This window comes from Vicia villosa, linkage group LG4 (genome assembly GCF_029867415.1).
Source record: "Vicia villosa cultivar HV-30 ecotype Madison, WI linkage group LG4, Vvil1.0, whole genome shotgun sequence".
Classification (NCBI taxonomy): Eukaryota; Viridiplantae; Streptophyta; class Magnoliopsida; order Fabales; family Fabaceae; genus Vicia; species Vicia villosa.
The window spans coordinates 65,030,351-65,046,032 of NC_081183.1; the positions used below are offsets into that span (position 1 = coordinate 65,030,351).

Below are 15,682 nucleotides of genomic sequence, written 5' to 3' on the forward strand. Positions count from 1 at the left end.
AATTCTTGATGAAGCGTCGGTAGAACCCAACATGTCCTAGAAAACTCCTCACTTCCCTAACGGTCTTAGGTGGGTTTAGGTTTTCTATAACTTCTATCTTGGCCTTGTCAACTTCTATACCTCTCTTGGAGATGATGTGTCCCAAGACTATCCCTTCGTTCACCATGAAATGACACTTCTCCCAGTTCAACACAAGGTTCACTTCCACACATCTTTTCAAGATTTCTCCAAATTTGAAAGGCAGTTTTTAAAATCAAATCCACATACCGAAAAATCGTCCATAAATACTTCCATAATTCCATTGAGGTAGTCTGCGAAAATCGACATCATACAACGTTGAAAAGTGGCAGGTGCATTACAGAGCCCAAAGGGCATTCGTCTGTAAGCGAATGTTCCATAAGGGCAAGTAAATGTGGTTTTTTATTGGTCCTCTGGGTGAATGGGGATTTGGAAAAAGCCAGAGTATCCATCAAGATAGCAGAAATGCGAGTGTCTAGCTAGACGCTCAAGCATCTCATTTATAAATGGAAGAGGGAAATGGTCTTTTCTAGTCGCCTTGTTCAACTTTCTGTAATCTATACACATGCTCCATCCTCCTTCTGTTCGTTTTGCTACACGCTCACCTTTCTCATTTTCCACAATGGTGATACCTGCTTTCTTGGGTACCACATGGACGGGGCTTACCCACTCACTATCAAAAATCTGGTATATGATGTCAGCTTCTAATAACTTAAGGACTTCTTTCTTAACCACATCGCTCATGATAGGGTTTATTCTTCTAGCATAATCCGATGCATGCATACAGACGGGCTTATTCCTTTTAAATCAGAGACTTTGTATCCTAAAGCTGAGGGATATTTCCGCAAGGTATCTAATAGTTGGTTTGTTTCGATTTGGTTTAGAGTGGCGCTTATTATGACAGGTCGATTCATCTCCTCATCCAAAAACTCATATCTTAGATTCTTGGGTAGTTCCTTAAGTTCTATGGTAGGTTTCGTGGTGCATGGCATAGGGTCAAAGGTAAGAGCTAAGCATTCAAAAAGGTTGTCATCTATGTAAGGTTCAATACTCTTAAATCCGTCATCCTCTAAAATGGGGGTAGAAGGTAATTTGATTAAGGATTCGTTATGTTCGATAGAATGAACTCGATCTTTTCATCTCCTACCTCAAAAGTCAGCTTCCCTTTCTTAACATCTATTATAGCTCCGGCGGTCAATAGGAATGGTCTTCCTAGGAGGATTGGGATGTCATCGTCTTCTTTGATATCCATTACTACGAAATCAGTCGGAATGTACAACTGACCAATTTTGACAGGTATGTCTTCTAAAATACCCATGGGGTATTCGACAGATCTATCAGCTAGTTGTAATGACATCTTAGTAGGTTAAAGTTCTCCTAATTTTAACCTCTTATAGACAGCCAAAGGCATCAGACTTACGCTTGCTCCTAGGTCTAAAAATGCTTTGTCTATCATATTATTTCCTAGGACGCAAGGGATAGAAAAACTTCCAGGATCTTTGTCTTTCTTGGCAAGTTTATTCTCGGATATGGAATGACATTTTAAAGGTTTGGGATCGTCCAGTCGTCGTTTGTTGGATAAAATATCTTTCAAGAACTTGGCATATGATGGTATCTGGGTTATTGCTTCGGTAAAAGGGATCTCTACGTGGAGTTTCTCTATTACCTTAATGAACTTTTGGAATTGGTTTTCTGTTTTGGTGTTTTTCAACCTTTGTGGGAACGGAATAGGTGATTTGTAAGGTTGTGGTGTGCGATTCTCTACCTCTGGTATTGATTGCTTTTCGGGTTTCTCTGGTTCCTCTACCTGGTCCTTGGGTGCAACATCTTCCTTAGGTTTTTCTGATGTGCTTAGGTTAGGATTTCTAGTCCCTTCATAAGCGGTTCCACTTCTCAAGGTGATAGAATTTGCTTGGCCTATGGGATTGGGTTGAGTTTTTCCAGGGAATTGTCCTCTAGGTACAACTTGTGCAGAGGTGGTTTTGGCTTTGGGAAATCTGGGTATCAAGCATTTTGGTGTGGGTCATCATCTGGTCAAAATTGGTTGCCAGTTGAGTAGCTAATTCGTTTGTGTGAATGTGTTGATTCATAAACTCCTTATTTTGCTGAGTTTGATTCTGAATAAAGGTGTCTATGGTTTCTTTAAGGTTTGGTCTTGGTGGCACAACTTGCATAGGTTGGTTTTGTTTTTGCGTTTGGAATCCCTGGGGTCTCGAAGATCCGGGATTTTGGATGGGGTTATTGTTTTTGTAAGAGAAACTTGGGTGGTTTCTCCATCCAAGATTGTAGGTATTTGAGAAAGGATTCCCTTGGGTATAGTTAACTTGGTCTAAGCTAGATTCGTTCAAAAGGTTGCAATCAATGGTTTGATGTTCTTGAGTTCCACAGAGTTTGCACTCCGATTGGATTGCTGCCACTGTGGTAGGGTTTTGAGACATGTGCTCGACTTTCAAGGCCAGGGCGTCCATCTTAGCATTCATCATGTCCATGCAACGTATCTCATGCTTTCCTCCATGGCTTTCCTTTTTCTCTACCGTCGCTCGTTCTATCCCCCACTGGGCGTGGTTTTGGGCCATGTCCTCTATCAGGGCACAAGCGTCAGGGTAAGGTTTGTTCATCAACGCTCTGCCAGCGGCAGTGTCAATGGACATATTTGTGTTGTAATGGAGTCCATTATAGAAGGTGTGTATGATTAGCCATTGCTCTAGGCCATGGTGCGGACAGGCTCTCAAAAGTTCTTTATATCTTTCTCAGGCATCAAAAAGTGATTCGCCTTGGTTTTGAGTGAAGCTAGTGATTAGGATCCTAAGGACAGCGGTCTTACTTGGTGGGAAATATATGGAAAGAAATGCTCTCCTAAGGTCTTCCCAAGTCATTATTGAGTTGGCTGGAAAGGCGTCTAACCAGTCATGGGCTTTACCTCTAAGGGAAAAAGGAAACAATCTTAAGCGGATGGCTTCGGGTGTGGCTCCATTTGCCTTAAGGGTGTCAGCTAACTGGATAAACACCTTTAGATGTTGATTCGGGTTCTCTGTAGCGAGACCAGTGAATTAGTTTTGTTGTACTAGTTGTAGTAATAAGGGCTTAAGTTCGAAATTGTTGGTTGTTATAACGGGGTTTACTATACTAGAACTAGGCTCCTCATTAGATGGTTGAGCAAACTCTTTAAGAGGTCTTTGGTTACGGTCTTCGGCCATAGCTTTCCTTAACGTAAGGATAAACAGACGTGCTCAGACGGAACGTTCGGGTTCCACTAAAGGGTTTAATAGGTAACCGGTGCTACGATAGGGTACGAAATTTGACGAAGTTGGTCCCCGGCAACGGCGCCAAAACTTGATGGGTTGTTTACGTATAGCCTAAATATAGAACTGCAAGTGCACAGCCTATCGAAGTAATATATAAGATTATCGAACCACAGAGACCAATCATCAATCTATCAACTCTATTGCTAAGGTGCTTATCTAAGGTGAACAAGAATATTGATGTGAGTGCAGTGTAACAAAGTGAGTGAGCGAAGTGAATAACAGTTTAAGCGACAGGTTGGAATGTAAATCATGAAATCAGACTATGATCTAGTCATGCATAAATGAAATCACTCATGGGGCAGTATTTTCTATTTGTAAACCTATTTTTAAGAAATTGATATTTTTTACTTAACAGAAAAGTAATTTTGGCTTGGAAAGATTAACTTAAAGAGACTTTTGGCTTTTGGCCAAGAGTCAGATTTGAAACCTACAAACGCGTCCGAAAATAGTTTCAAAAATCGTTTTCTGAAAAAGAGTTAATGATTCCTATTTAACCAACCAAATCACTTTCGCTCCTTTTGTTTGGTTAAATAATAATCAAGTCATATCATTAGTATGGACGACTTTCGATCTTACCCAATAAACATTTAAACACAATTGACTTAAGTTAAAAGCAAAACATCCCCAGAGTATTTTCACTAGCATGATAATTGGAACACAATCATGATGACAATCATTACATTCAAACCTTTATAATTTAGCCAGACATAATAAGTGTGAGTCTATAACACATGTAGACTATGATAAGAGCGAGTAAGTAAAAGGGTGCGAGTCTATAAAATGTGTAGACTATGGTAAGAGTATTTAAAGTCTATAAAACATGTAGACTATGGTAAGAGCAATCAAAGATAAGGAAATGCAATTAAATAGAACCTGCTCCAAGAGGAGCCTTTGATTCAGGTACAAGTGCGGGAATGAAAAAGCAGTATGATGAACTTCAACCAAAGTGCTCCAAGACTCGATTACAACTCAATCTACACTGTAATAACTCCCCGATGTGAAGAGATTATTACTTTACAGAAACTGATAGTATATCGCTTAAGATTGTACTAAGCTTGGATGAAACTATAAAAATGAAAAACGAAAACTATTTATAGAGGATTCTGGAGGTGCGTAAAGACAAGAGTGCCCCTTAACTCCTTCTGAGTGGGAAGAGTCTTGTGAAGGCCACGGGCGCGGCAGCCTCACCGCGGGCGCGGTGTTGGAAAACGGACAGGATCGTGGGATCATGGCAGTTGGCCCCAGGGTGGAGTGGGCCACTTCATAGCGTCCCCTATAGCCGGCGCGGTGCTGGACGCCACAAGTGCAAATCTTGAAAAACCCTATTTTCTTGGCGTTTTGGCTCTTTTCCTCACTGAAGGCTCTAAAAGGTCAAGAATCCTGAAAACAAAGGAAACAGAAACACAATACAGGAAAATGATAATAAAAACTAAGGAAAACATGTGATATTCGAGCCAGAAACATTGTGCGATTCAGTGCGATCATAAATTGAAATATATGATAGTTTGCTTGCCTCAATTCGGTTAACAAGTGCTAACGCTTGCTTATGCGCTCAATGTCAATTTGTATCTCTAAATTCCATTTTCGGTGCATGTTTCCATGAGTTTCAACATAGAGGTGCATTGCTGTCCCAATTTGATTTACACTTCTGATTCAGTCTTCAATTTTCTTATCACGGGTGCTCGCACTTAATTGCTCAATTGTGAATCGTTCGGTATCGTTTTTTGTGGATTTTAAACTAGTTTTCATGTAATTTTTCAAGTGGTGTTGTTGCTGTCCCGAAATGCATTTCATACCATATTTCACTCCTATATCTTGCGTGATGCTTCTTTGTGCTCAATAACATGACTAATTTCTAAATGTGTGTTAAAGTTTCGGTTTCGATGTGTTTCCCTTTGATTTGCAATAAGTGGTACAATGTTGTCCCGCGAGGTTCATAGTACCTAATTTGTGCTTCAAAATTCATGTAAGGCATATGTGTTTGTATTTGCTCTCTTATGGATAATTGTTTTCGTGTTGGTGTGTGCGCGACTCGTTTTTCATGAGATTCTTATACTTGTGTTAATGCTGCCCTGTTCGGGAGATTGTGTTTCCTTCGCTTGTTTCCCATTTCTTTTTTTCTATTACTTTCATTTAGCTTTGTAATGCAATAGCGTAATTATGATTGCGACTTTTTGTTATTTCTAATAAGTGTGCTAGTGTTCAAGGCAATTCGATGGCGATTTCCGGTCGACGCACATTCATCCATGTTCCGCTTTATTTACGGGACATGTGTCGCTACCGCAAAAAATGGATCAGAGTCGCCACTAATATATTTATCCCATCGAGGGAAAGGAATAACAAGAAACCTAACTCGAATAAGAACAAGGTCTTGCGACCAGAGAACAGGGCACGGGAGTCAGTTACGCAAGGGGAAGGTGCTAGCACCCCTCACGCCCATCGTACTCGATGGTATCCACCCATGTTTGTTTCTATCTAAAGGGTGTATCTATTGCTAATGCAATGCATGATTAAACCTAAAGTTTTTTTTAATAATTATTGTGCTCGCTAGAGTTGCCTCTATGGCTACGTATCCTCTTATGAATAATTAGGGCGCCGTAGTTCTGCTCAAGATTTTCTATGTTTTTTAGGATTTGTTGGTGTTTTTTAGTGAACAGTTATATCACACTCTGCCGCTCGACCTTTGGAGACTTACGTTAGGAATGAAGTGGAAGTAACGTGCTCTTAGAAGCGAAAAAGGAAAGTATGTCGAGCGTCTCGAGTGAAACTTAAACAAGGAAGACTCAATCGACTCTTGGTTTGTGTTTTTTAGGTTTGGGAGTATCCACTCAAGTGATCCCCTTAAACAAGAGGGACAAGAGCTTCCATTCCTTTTTATTAATTTTCAATCTTTATTAATGTTTTATTGTGTTTTATTGATTTTTGTCTTTATGCACAAAGGGAACCTACATCTCTAACTATCCTAGTATTATTATACTAATGGCCCTAAGGTCAAGGATAAGGGAATATCTACCTATGTTAACATGCATCGACTACAACTAAGTTGTTCTATGTGACTAATCTTAATGAAGATTGAAGTCACCGCCCTAAGGGAACATGGCAAGCATAAGGTAAGAGATGAGCAAAGAGATAAAAGCAAGTGAAGCCCATGGTAGGTGACTTAATGAAGTCCATAACCAAGTCTACTCCTAAGAGAGACTAAATCACAATGAATCCCAAAAGCAAAGCTAAATAAGAAGTGAAACATCAACCAATATTAGCTACCAATTATCACTTAAATGTACATGACTCAAGCTTCTAAACCTAAACCAAAATTGAATTAAAATTGGAATTAAAAGGAGTTTTTTATGTACAAGATGAACCTATGTATATCTAAGGGGAGTATGCAAAAGATCATGATAAAATTCTATCCCTAAGTCATTCAAGTAAAATTGTTTACAAAAAGGGACTAAACAAAACCTTTATATACACATGAGAAAGAAAATTCAAGTAAAAATAGAAGAAAAAATGATTTAAAATTCCACTCAAGGTCTTGGTACTTTTATACACTTCTAATGGTATATACAAAAATAGACTAAGGCTATTGCATAAATGCAAATCAAATTATAGGTCAAATTCACATGATTATCCATTTAAAAACACATATTAATCGGGTATAGAAAACCTAACCAAAACATGGAATTAGACTTTTATTTTTTTATACACATTATGATATATGAGTCTACTGATTACACAAAAAAAATGGCAATTAAATTCTATTCCTAAGGCATTTAACCAAATTATTTTGTAAAACATATCAATCATAAAAAGAGAATGAACATATGTGAGGAAAAGATTTATCAAAAATAATAAAATGAATTCTAAAATTCTACAAAAACTACTAAAAATATCTACACACAAGAGTCTACTTAAAACATATTTTTATTTATTTTTTATTTGAGTGGAAACGGATTTATGAATCAAAAACTAAGACAAAACAAATTTCAAACAAAAGGGAATCTGCCTAGAAGCCTGGGGTGTATTAGCAATTGTTCAATGAACTGAAATCCTTTTATTATAACGTATTGGGCTCAAATGAGGGGTTTGAATATCAAAAGGAAACTAAGCCCAATTAGCCAAAATCAAACGTGGCCCAGAATCTCTATTATGTCATATGTTCCATCTATTTTCCTCTTTATTGTTAATCAGCATGTGTATTATATCATAACCTATGCCATTATATTTCTAAAACGTGACGTGAATGTATACATACACACATGCAATCAATAGGTCAAGTTTACTTAAACTGAATAAGATAAAACTTTTGTATGAGCCAATCATAGAAGGCCAACACAGTATTCAATCATTGGGAAAAAGATGAAAAAAAAAGATGCTCAAGGCAAGCACCAATGGGACACTTCCACGCAGGCTCATCTGAGAGAAAATGAACACATTAAACACAGACGCCGGAGGTGCTCTCTGGTCGTCTTCTCCGGCATCCACCCTCGCCGGACTTCTACCCCTCGCCCATAAATGAGAAAGAATACTACCATTCCACTCGGTTTTCGTCCCTGAACAAGAATCCACCCTCGGTTTCCCCATTTAAGAACACTAAAGCCCTAAACGACAGCCACCCCAAAATCTTAACTTCATGAAAACTTACAAAATGCTAAGCAATGATGCAATATCGCTTTAAACTACCTTCTCAATTCGAATATAGAATCTAAATCTAGGTAAAACAAACATAACATCCTTCATTCAAGGCTCAGAATTCGCAAGAAATTTTAATGCAACATACAACACCGAAAACATTTGGCCAATGCCCATCCTCCACAGTGTGAAGAGCTCCCAGATGCAGTATGAACCTGGCACATATTACTACAATGCTGAGAGGGACTTAGAGACTCACCTGAAACGATTCTTGGATCAAACTTGAGAAAACTCTACACTTCTTTATCTTGCAACTCTGATGTGAACAGCTATAGAGGTGATATGGATATTTGAGAAATAAACTCGAAGATCCTCTTGCTTTGAGGCTTGAATGCTGAGACTTTTTTATGGTGGAATCGTAGCGAAAGCGAAATGATGATGATGATGATGGTGACCGCGTGGTGAGGTTTGTGATGGTTTTCAGATTAGAGTGATGGAGGAGAGTTTAGTTCTGTTATGAAGATGAAGGAGAAGATGAAGGTTGTTGTAGTTTTTTACGTTTTGTTGCAAGAGTTTGTTACCAGTTGTGGTGGTGGAGATGGAGAGATGAGAGAAAAGATGGGAGAGTGAAGAGATTTGAAACTGAGAAAAAAATTATGTGAAGTCTCTAGTGGAAAAAAGAGTGAAGTGAACTATTTATATGGAGGGTGCATGGTTGTTGAGTGGAGATGTAACGCCCGTTTTTAGTTGCGTATTTCATTTGATTAAGTCATGTTATGCTATGTGTTTTATTTTACTAATTAGGTGTTTACGTGATTTTGGAGTTATATATTGGGTTTTTATAGTAAATAATATAAGTTGATTTAATTAAGAGAGTTATTGGGCTTGAGATAGCATTAGTAAGTGTAGGGTGTGATTTAAGGATAATTAGTAAGTGTAGGGTATTGATCCAAGATTCAAGTTCATAGAGTTGGCTTCAATCCAAACCTAAGGTAAGGGTGGAATTCTTTCATGCTAAAGGGATGTATGATGATGTTTTGGATGAGATTTGATTGTATGTTTATACCCATGGAAAGTTGTGTGTAGAGATGTTAGGGTTTATGAACAAAATGCATGGATTTATGATTTGAAATGTGTTTTAATTGATATATAGTGATGAATGATGATAGATTTCGTGCTTATACCTAGTTAATTGATGTTTAGGATGAGTTATGGGTGAGGGGAGGGGGATTATGCAGGTCTGATACTGTTACTCAATTTCTGCACAATCGCGCCTCCGCTAAGCGGACCTTGTTTTGCTCTTCGCTTATGTCGCGATTCCCCAGTGCTCCGCTAAGCGGACCTTGTGTGTATTTCGCTTCGGGACCCCTACGCTAAGCGGACCCTGTTTTACAAAAATGGTTCCAACTTTGAAATGATGTAACTTTTGAACCGTAACTCCTTTTCAAGTGCTGTTTGGACCTACGTGAAGCTCTAATTGATGTTTTCCCATTGAATATGCTTAGTATAAATTTTAAAACTCTTGGAATCTTTTCTTGAATTGAATTTTGTTGACATTGGAGATCCGGAATTGATTATGTTGTTTAAGTTGATCATGTCGTTTACGTAGAATATGTTGTTCGAGTCGATTATGTAGTTAAGTGTGATTGTGAATGTGCATCATTGAGTCACAGTCATTGCATTATTTGAGACTGCCCTTGTGGAAGATTTTTGAGACGGCCCTTGTGGCGGTTGTATGAGACGGCCCAATGGCAATTGTTTGAGACGAGAGTTTTACTCCAATGGTACCACATGCATTTGCATTGTTCGAGTTGCATAAGTAAAGTCGTATGATGAGTCATAATTGAATATTTGTGTGTGCATAACATGAATGTTATCTTGTGTCGAGTTGATGGTTGTTTCGTTGATCATATGTGATAATTGACTATGTATGTCTTAATTGAAATTGATATTATTGTTGTTGGTAAGATGATGAATGATGTGAGTAGTAGTAAGTGATATACGTTGAGAAGTGGTGACCAATGTATGATTATTTCTCCGCTTTGAATATTATCATACATTTCTTTATAATGAATGATATCTCACCCCTTCTGTTTGAATGTTACCCTTCGTTGGTAACGTGCAGGTAATGACGAGGAGTAGTCTTGTGCCTTATAGCTCGAGTCGGTGTGTCGATACTCTGATACATAGCACTCGGGGGGGATGTTTGATTACTTTCTTTTGTTTTGTTTATTGTTGCTTATTCCTTGTTGGATTTTGTCATTATGTTATGTTGAGATTGGTTGGATATGTTGTGCCATGTTGGACTTGATGTTTATGATTTAGACTGTGGTTGAAATTTGATTCCCGCTGCGATGTGATTACCTTTTGGAAGTGATGATTAATGCATTGGATATTGCCCTCCTTTATATGTGTTATGTATCCATGTTGACGAGCATGATATGTGTATGTGATATTAGTGGTTTAAATGTGACCCTCGAATCATTTTGTTCGTATTACTTTAAGATTTTTGCACTCTGATTTTCCTGTTAATTGCGGGTTAGATTTGAGGTGTTACATTAGTGGTATCAGAGCATGTCGGTCTTGTCCGGTCATGTGTCGTGTCGTAGTGTAGTCTAACAAGCGTATATTGTTGTTTGTGCTGATTGCTTTTGTGTTGTAGTGAAGACTTGTGATGGCTGAGAGGAATGATGCTGCGATAGCTGCTGCTTTGGAAGCAATGGCTCAAGCTTTGGAGAACCAACCGAATGGTGGAGAGAATGCTGCTTCTCGGAGTTTGGCTACCTTCCAAAGAGAGAACTCTCCTGTGTTTAAAGGAACTTATGATCCTGATGGTGCATTGACATGGCTTAAGGAGATTGAAAGGATTTTTTGTGTCATGGACTGCACTCCTGAACAGAAGATTCGGTATAGAACTCATATGCTAGCATTTTAGGCGGATGATTGTGGCTAGAGACCCGTAGGATATTGGATGCGAGTGGTGAGGAGATCTCTTGGATTGTGTTTCGCATGGAGTTCTTAAGGAAGTACTTTCCTGAAGATGTCCGTGGCAAGAAGGAAATTGAATTCCTTGAGCTAAGTCAAGGGAACAAATCTGTTGTGGAGTATGCTGCTAAGTTTGGTGAGTTGGCAAAGTTTTACCAACACTATGATGGGCCGAATGGCGAGTTTTCCAAGTGCATTAAGTTTGAGAATGGTTTGCGTCCGGAGATTAAGAAAGCAATAAGTTATCAGAAGATTCGTATCTTTGCTAAATTCTTTGATTGTTGTCGGATCTCTGGAGAGGACAACAATGCTCATTATCGTGTGATAAATGAGAAGAGGGGAAAGAGTCAACAAGGTCGTGGTTGAAGGATAGAAAAACACTTAGAAAGGGGGGGTTTGAATAAGTGTAGTCAAAAAAACTTGAACGATAAAAACAATATGCACAGTTATTTTTATCCTGGTTCGTTGTTAACTAAACTACTCCAGTCCACCCCCACGGAGTGATTTACCTCACCTGAGGATTTAATCCACTAATCGCAACAGATTACAATGGTTTTCCACTTAGCCCACGACTAAGTCTTCTAGAGTATCCTGATCACAACCTGATCACTCTAGGAACAAATGCTTAGACACAAGCTAAGACTTACTTAGAGTATCCTGACCACCACGTGATCACTCTAATTACAACTGCTTAGACACAAGCTAAGACTTCCTAGAGTATCCTGATCAACACTTGATCACTCTAGTTACTTACAAATTAATGTAATCAAATAAGAGTTTTACAATGCTTCTTAAAAGCTATAATCACAACAGTGATATTTCTCTTAAAGTTTAAGCTTAATCTCACTAATATATTACAACAGCAATGTAGTGAGCTTTGATGAAGAAGAAGTTTCTGAGCTTTTAATTTGAACAGCGTTTCAGTAAGTTTTTCAGATTAATTGCGTTCAGAATTGGTAACCTTGCTTCTCATCAGAACTTCATATTTATAGGCGTTTGAGAAGATGACCGTTGGGCGCATTTAATGCTTTGCATATTCCGTACAGCTTTGCATTTAATGTTTCACGCTTTTGTCAACTACCTCGAGCCTTGTTCACGCTGTGTCTACTGACGTTGCCTTTAATAGCTTCCAACGTTCCTTTTGTCAGTCAGTGTAGCCTACCACTTGTACTTTCTTCGGATCTGATGTTTGTGAATAAAATATTTGAATATCATCAGAGTCAAACAGCTTGGTGCCTAGCATCTTCTTGTCTTCTGACCTTGAAGTGCTTCTGAGCGTGATACCATGAGAACTTCAGTGCTTCTGCTTCTGATCTCAAGTTCTTCTGATGCTTCCATAGACCCATGTCTTGATTCTGCCTTGACCATCTTCTGATGTCTTGCCAGACCATGTTCTGATGTTGCATGCTGAACCTTCTAAGACAAAGCTTCTGAGCGCTGATTTGTGCATACTCTTTATATATTTCCTGAAAGGGAAATTGCAATGTATTAGAGTACCACATTATCTCACACAAAATTCATATCCTTGTTATCATCAAAACTAAGAATATTGATCAGAACAAATCTTGTTCTAACAATCTCCCCCTTTTTGATGATGACAAAAACATATATAAATGATATGAATTTGCGATCAGAAAGAGCAGACGGCTAAAGACAAATTACACAGTTATAGCATAAGCATGTGAATATGTCTCCCCCTGAGATTAACAATCTCCCCCTGAGATGAATAATCTCCCCCTGAAATTAATACTAGAAGAATTTTAATAATAAAAGACTTCCCAGATTATTTTGGTAGAGACGTTCACAGTGCTTGATCTTCAGAACATTCATTACTTCTGATTTCTGCTTCCATAGGACAGCTTCAGAACATTGAATTTCTTTAGATCCTCAGAACATTCACAGCTTTTGACTTTTGCTTCCATCGGACAGCTTCAGAACTTGAATTTCTTTGATCTTCAGAACATTCACAGCTTCTGACTTTTGCTTCCATCGGGCAGCTTCAGAACTTGAATTTCTTTGATCTTCAGAACATTCACAGCTTCTGACTTTTGTTTCCATCGGACAGCTTCAGAACTTGAATTTCTTTGATCTTCAGAACATTCACAGCTTCTGATTCTTGCTTCCATTGGGACAGCTTCAGAGCTTGAATTTCTTTTTACATCACTTCATGCTAGATTGTATCAGAACATTGTTGAATGTACCAGAGCTTCATCAGAGCATCTCTACATCCTGAAATGTTACAGAACAAAACTAAACGACAAAAGTCAGCATGAATGAATCAGAACATAAAATATGTATCAGAACACATAATATGTATCAGAGCCATATAGGCTATATAGAATGTATCAGAACAAATAGACATTCAGTTTCAGATCATATTCTATCATCAGAATATCTGAACATTCTTCCTTCTTGCTTCTGATTCTGAAGCTTAATAGCACTCAGCTTGCTTCAAGAATCCAAGAGCTTGATTCATCATCTTGTTGCTTCTCATGTTGATCTTTTAAAGAGAATCTTCGATTCCTACAACAACACAACTTAAAAACATAGAACTTTGCAAGTTCTGTTAGTAAAGCAACTGATTAAATCAAATCATTTATCATATATTTCTCCCCCTTTTTGTCATATCATCAAAAACATAAAAGATTCAGATAAAAACAAAAAGAAACGCACAGAAGAAAAAGGATGATTTTCATTGAAGTTCAAGCAGACAAGTACAGAAGTACACGAAGAGAAGGAAGACAAGATGCACAAAACAGATGCAGCAAAAGCAAAAAACAAAACAACAAAGACTCAAACTAAGACGACCCTAGCCTTGACAAGATCTTGGCCAGCATCTCTTGAACCCCATTGTTGTGCTCATTCTGCTTCTCTATGAAAGCTCTAAACTTAGCATTGACTGAGCTTTGCTCATCCTGGTTCTTCTGAAGAACTTCCAGAGTCCTTGCGAGATGGGAGGGTTCATCAGAAGAAGCTTCACAGCTTCTATCCACAGGGATGGCATTCTGATCCGCGGCTTCCATAGTCAGATCATTTACAGGATTTTCCTCAACAGGAATGGTTTTATCAACATGATCTTCAGCATCTGCTTCTTGCATAGAAGCATCTCCATAATCTGCAGCAGGAATCTCAGAATCTCCATTCTCAAGAGCCTGAAGAATGGCAGCTAGATTCCTGGGAGCAGAAGGACCTTCAAATTCTGGTGGGTCAACAACTTCTGGAATGACCAAGCTTGGGTCTTTCTTAGAAGGGTTTTCCCTTAGAAAGTCAAAGAGTGTCTTGAAATCCCCGAGCAGAACTGGATATTGAGGTATCCAGACCACAATCTCCCTGCAAGGGTTGGCTTCCAATGCAGCATCCAATCTTGCTACTTCCAATTCATCCACAAAGGGCTTTTCTTCCAAGGTATGTCTTCCTCTGAGACGGGCAAACCAGAAGTCTTCATAGCTTCTCAGAATTCCATGAGGCCGTGGAGCAGCTTCTACACAGGCTTCCTGAAGTTCCATAAAGAGATCATCTTTGGATGCTTTCTGAAGGGCTTTGACCACAGCCTCAGTCTTCTTCTGCTTCTTACTCTTCGGCTCTTCAACAATTTTTGTTTTGCCACTAGAGATCTCTTTCCTTCTGACGCTCGCCAGAATTTCTTGTTGATTCACAGCCTCTTGAACAACATTTTCTTCATCAGATTCTTGAAGAATCAACTTCCTTTTTCTGGTTTTCTTCTTCTCAACAACTTCAACAATCTCAGCATTGTTATTTGACTTCTTCTTCTTTTTCTCAGCTTCCTTCTTATTCTTCTCAAAATCAATAGAAACAGCCTTAACAACCTTTGCAATGACTTTTTCTGGGACCACTTCTTTCTCAGTGGTAGCAGCAGGATGATCAAACTTTCTTTTGGTCCTTTCTTCCTTCTTGCGATTTACTATAATTGGAGCACCTTTCTCTTGATCTTTAAGACTTTTATCCTCTTTTTGTGACTTCAGATACCTAGTTCTGACTTCTGGTACCTCACTATTGAAGAAGGTTTCAAATTCAGCTAGAACTGGTTCTCTTCTGATTCTTGTTCCAGCAAGAGGTTGGGGAGTCTTAGTTATGGCCTTAATCACTTTCATCTTCTTTAAAGTGAAGGCATTCAGACAGGCCCCAGTTGTGACAGCAAGATCTTTGATAATACCTTTAGATTCCAGGTTCTCAACAATCTTGGAATGAACCAGAATATTTGAGATAATTCTACCAAACGGAATGATGGTACAACTTTTTTCTCTGAAGGCATTTCTGGACTCCTTCACGGCCTTCCACATATGGTTGAAGATAATGTAGATAGCATCAACCTTCTTCTTAGTGGCAATGCAATACAGGATGTATTTTTGCTCATTGTTGATGAAGTCAGAAGCATGTGCCCCTTTCCTGTGATAGAAACACCCAAGAAGAATCTTGGTCCAGATTTTGTAGAGATCTCTCAAGTCCTTGACATTCTTTGTTTCATTTATGTCTGGGTAGAGAGTAGATAAAACATCTTCCCAATTTACCCTTTTGTCGATTTCAAAAGCTCCCTCAGCGTTTCTCAGATCAAACATCATCCTTAGGATGTTTTCAGTCACTACCACAAACTTTCCATGAACGAAGGACAAGATTGATTTAGGGGCGACAACTACATGTACCCAGAATTCCTTGACAAGATCTGGGTAGACTGGTCCACAGAACTCAGCAAACAACGAAGTCCATCCTTGAAAAATTATATCTTC

The 15,682-nt window shown here is 38.6% G+C and overlaps 1 protein-coding gene and 1 non-coding gene across 2 annotated transcripts; one reads left to right on the forward strand and one right to left on the reverse strand.

Moving 5' to 3' along the window:
* Positions 1–1,384: 1,384 nt before the first annotated feature.
* LOC131597306 (uncharacterized) lies at positions 1,385–2,669 on the reverse strand. The gene is made up of 2 exons (XM_058870011.1): positions 2,113–2,669; positions 1,385–2,015 (listed from the first exon to the last, which is right to left on the reverse strand). Exons 1-2 carry the CDS (start codon positions 2,667–2,669, stop codon positions 1,385–1,387), a joined length of 1,188 nt encoding a protein of 395 aa, XP_058725994.1.
* A 55-nt stretch (positions 2,670–2,724) lies between these two features.
* Positions 2,725–2,831, forward strand: LOC131600875 (small nucleolar RNA R71). Its single transcript, XR_009283479.1, has one exon. It is a non-coding gene; the product is annotated as a small nucleolar RNA R71 (small nucleolar RNA).
* Positions 2,832–15,682: the final 12,851 nt, after the last annotated feature.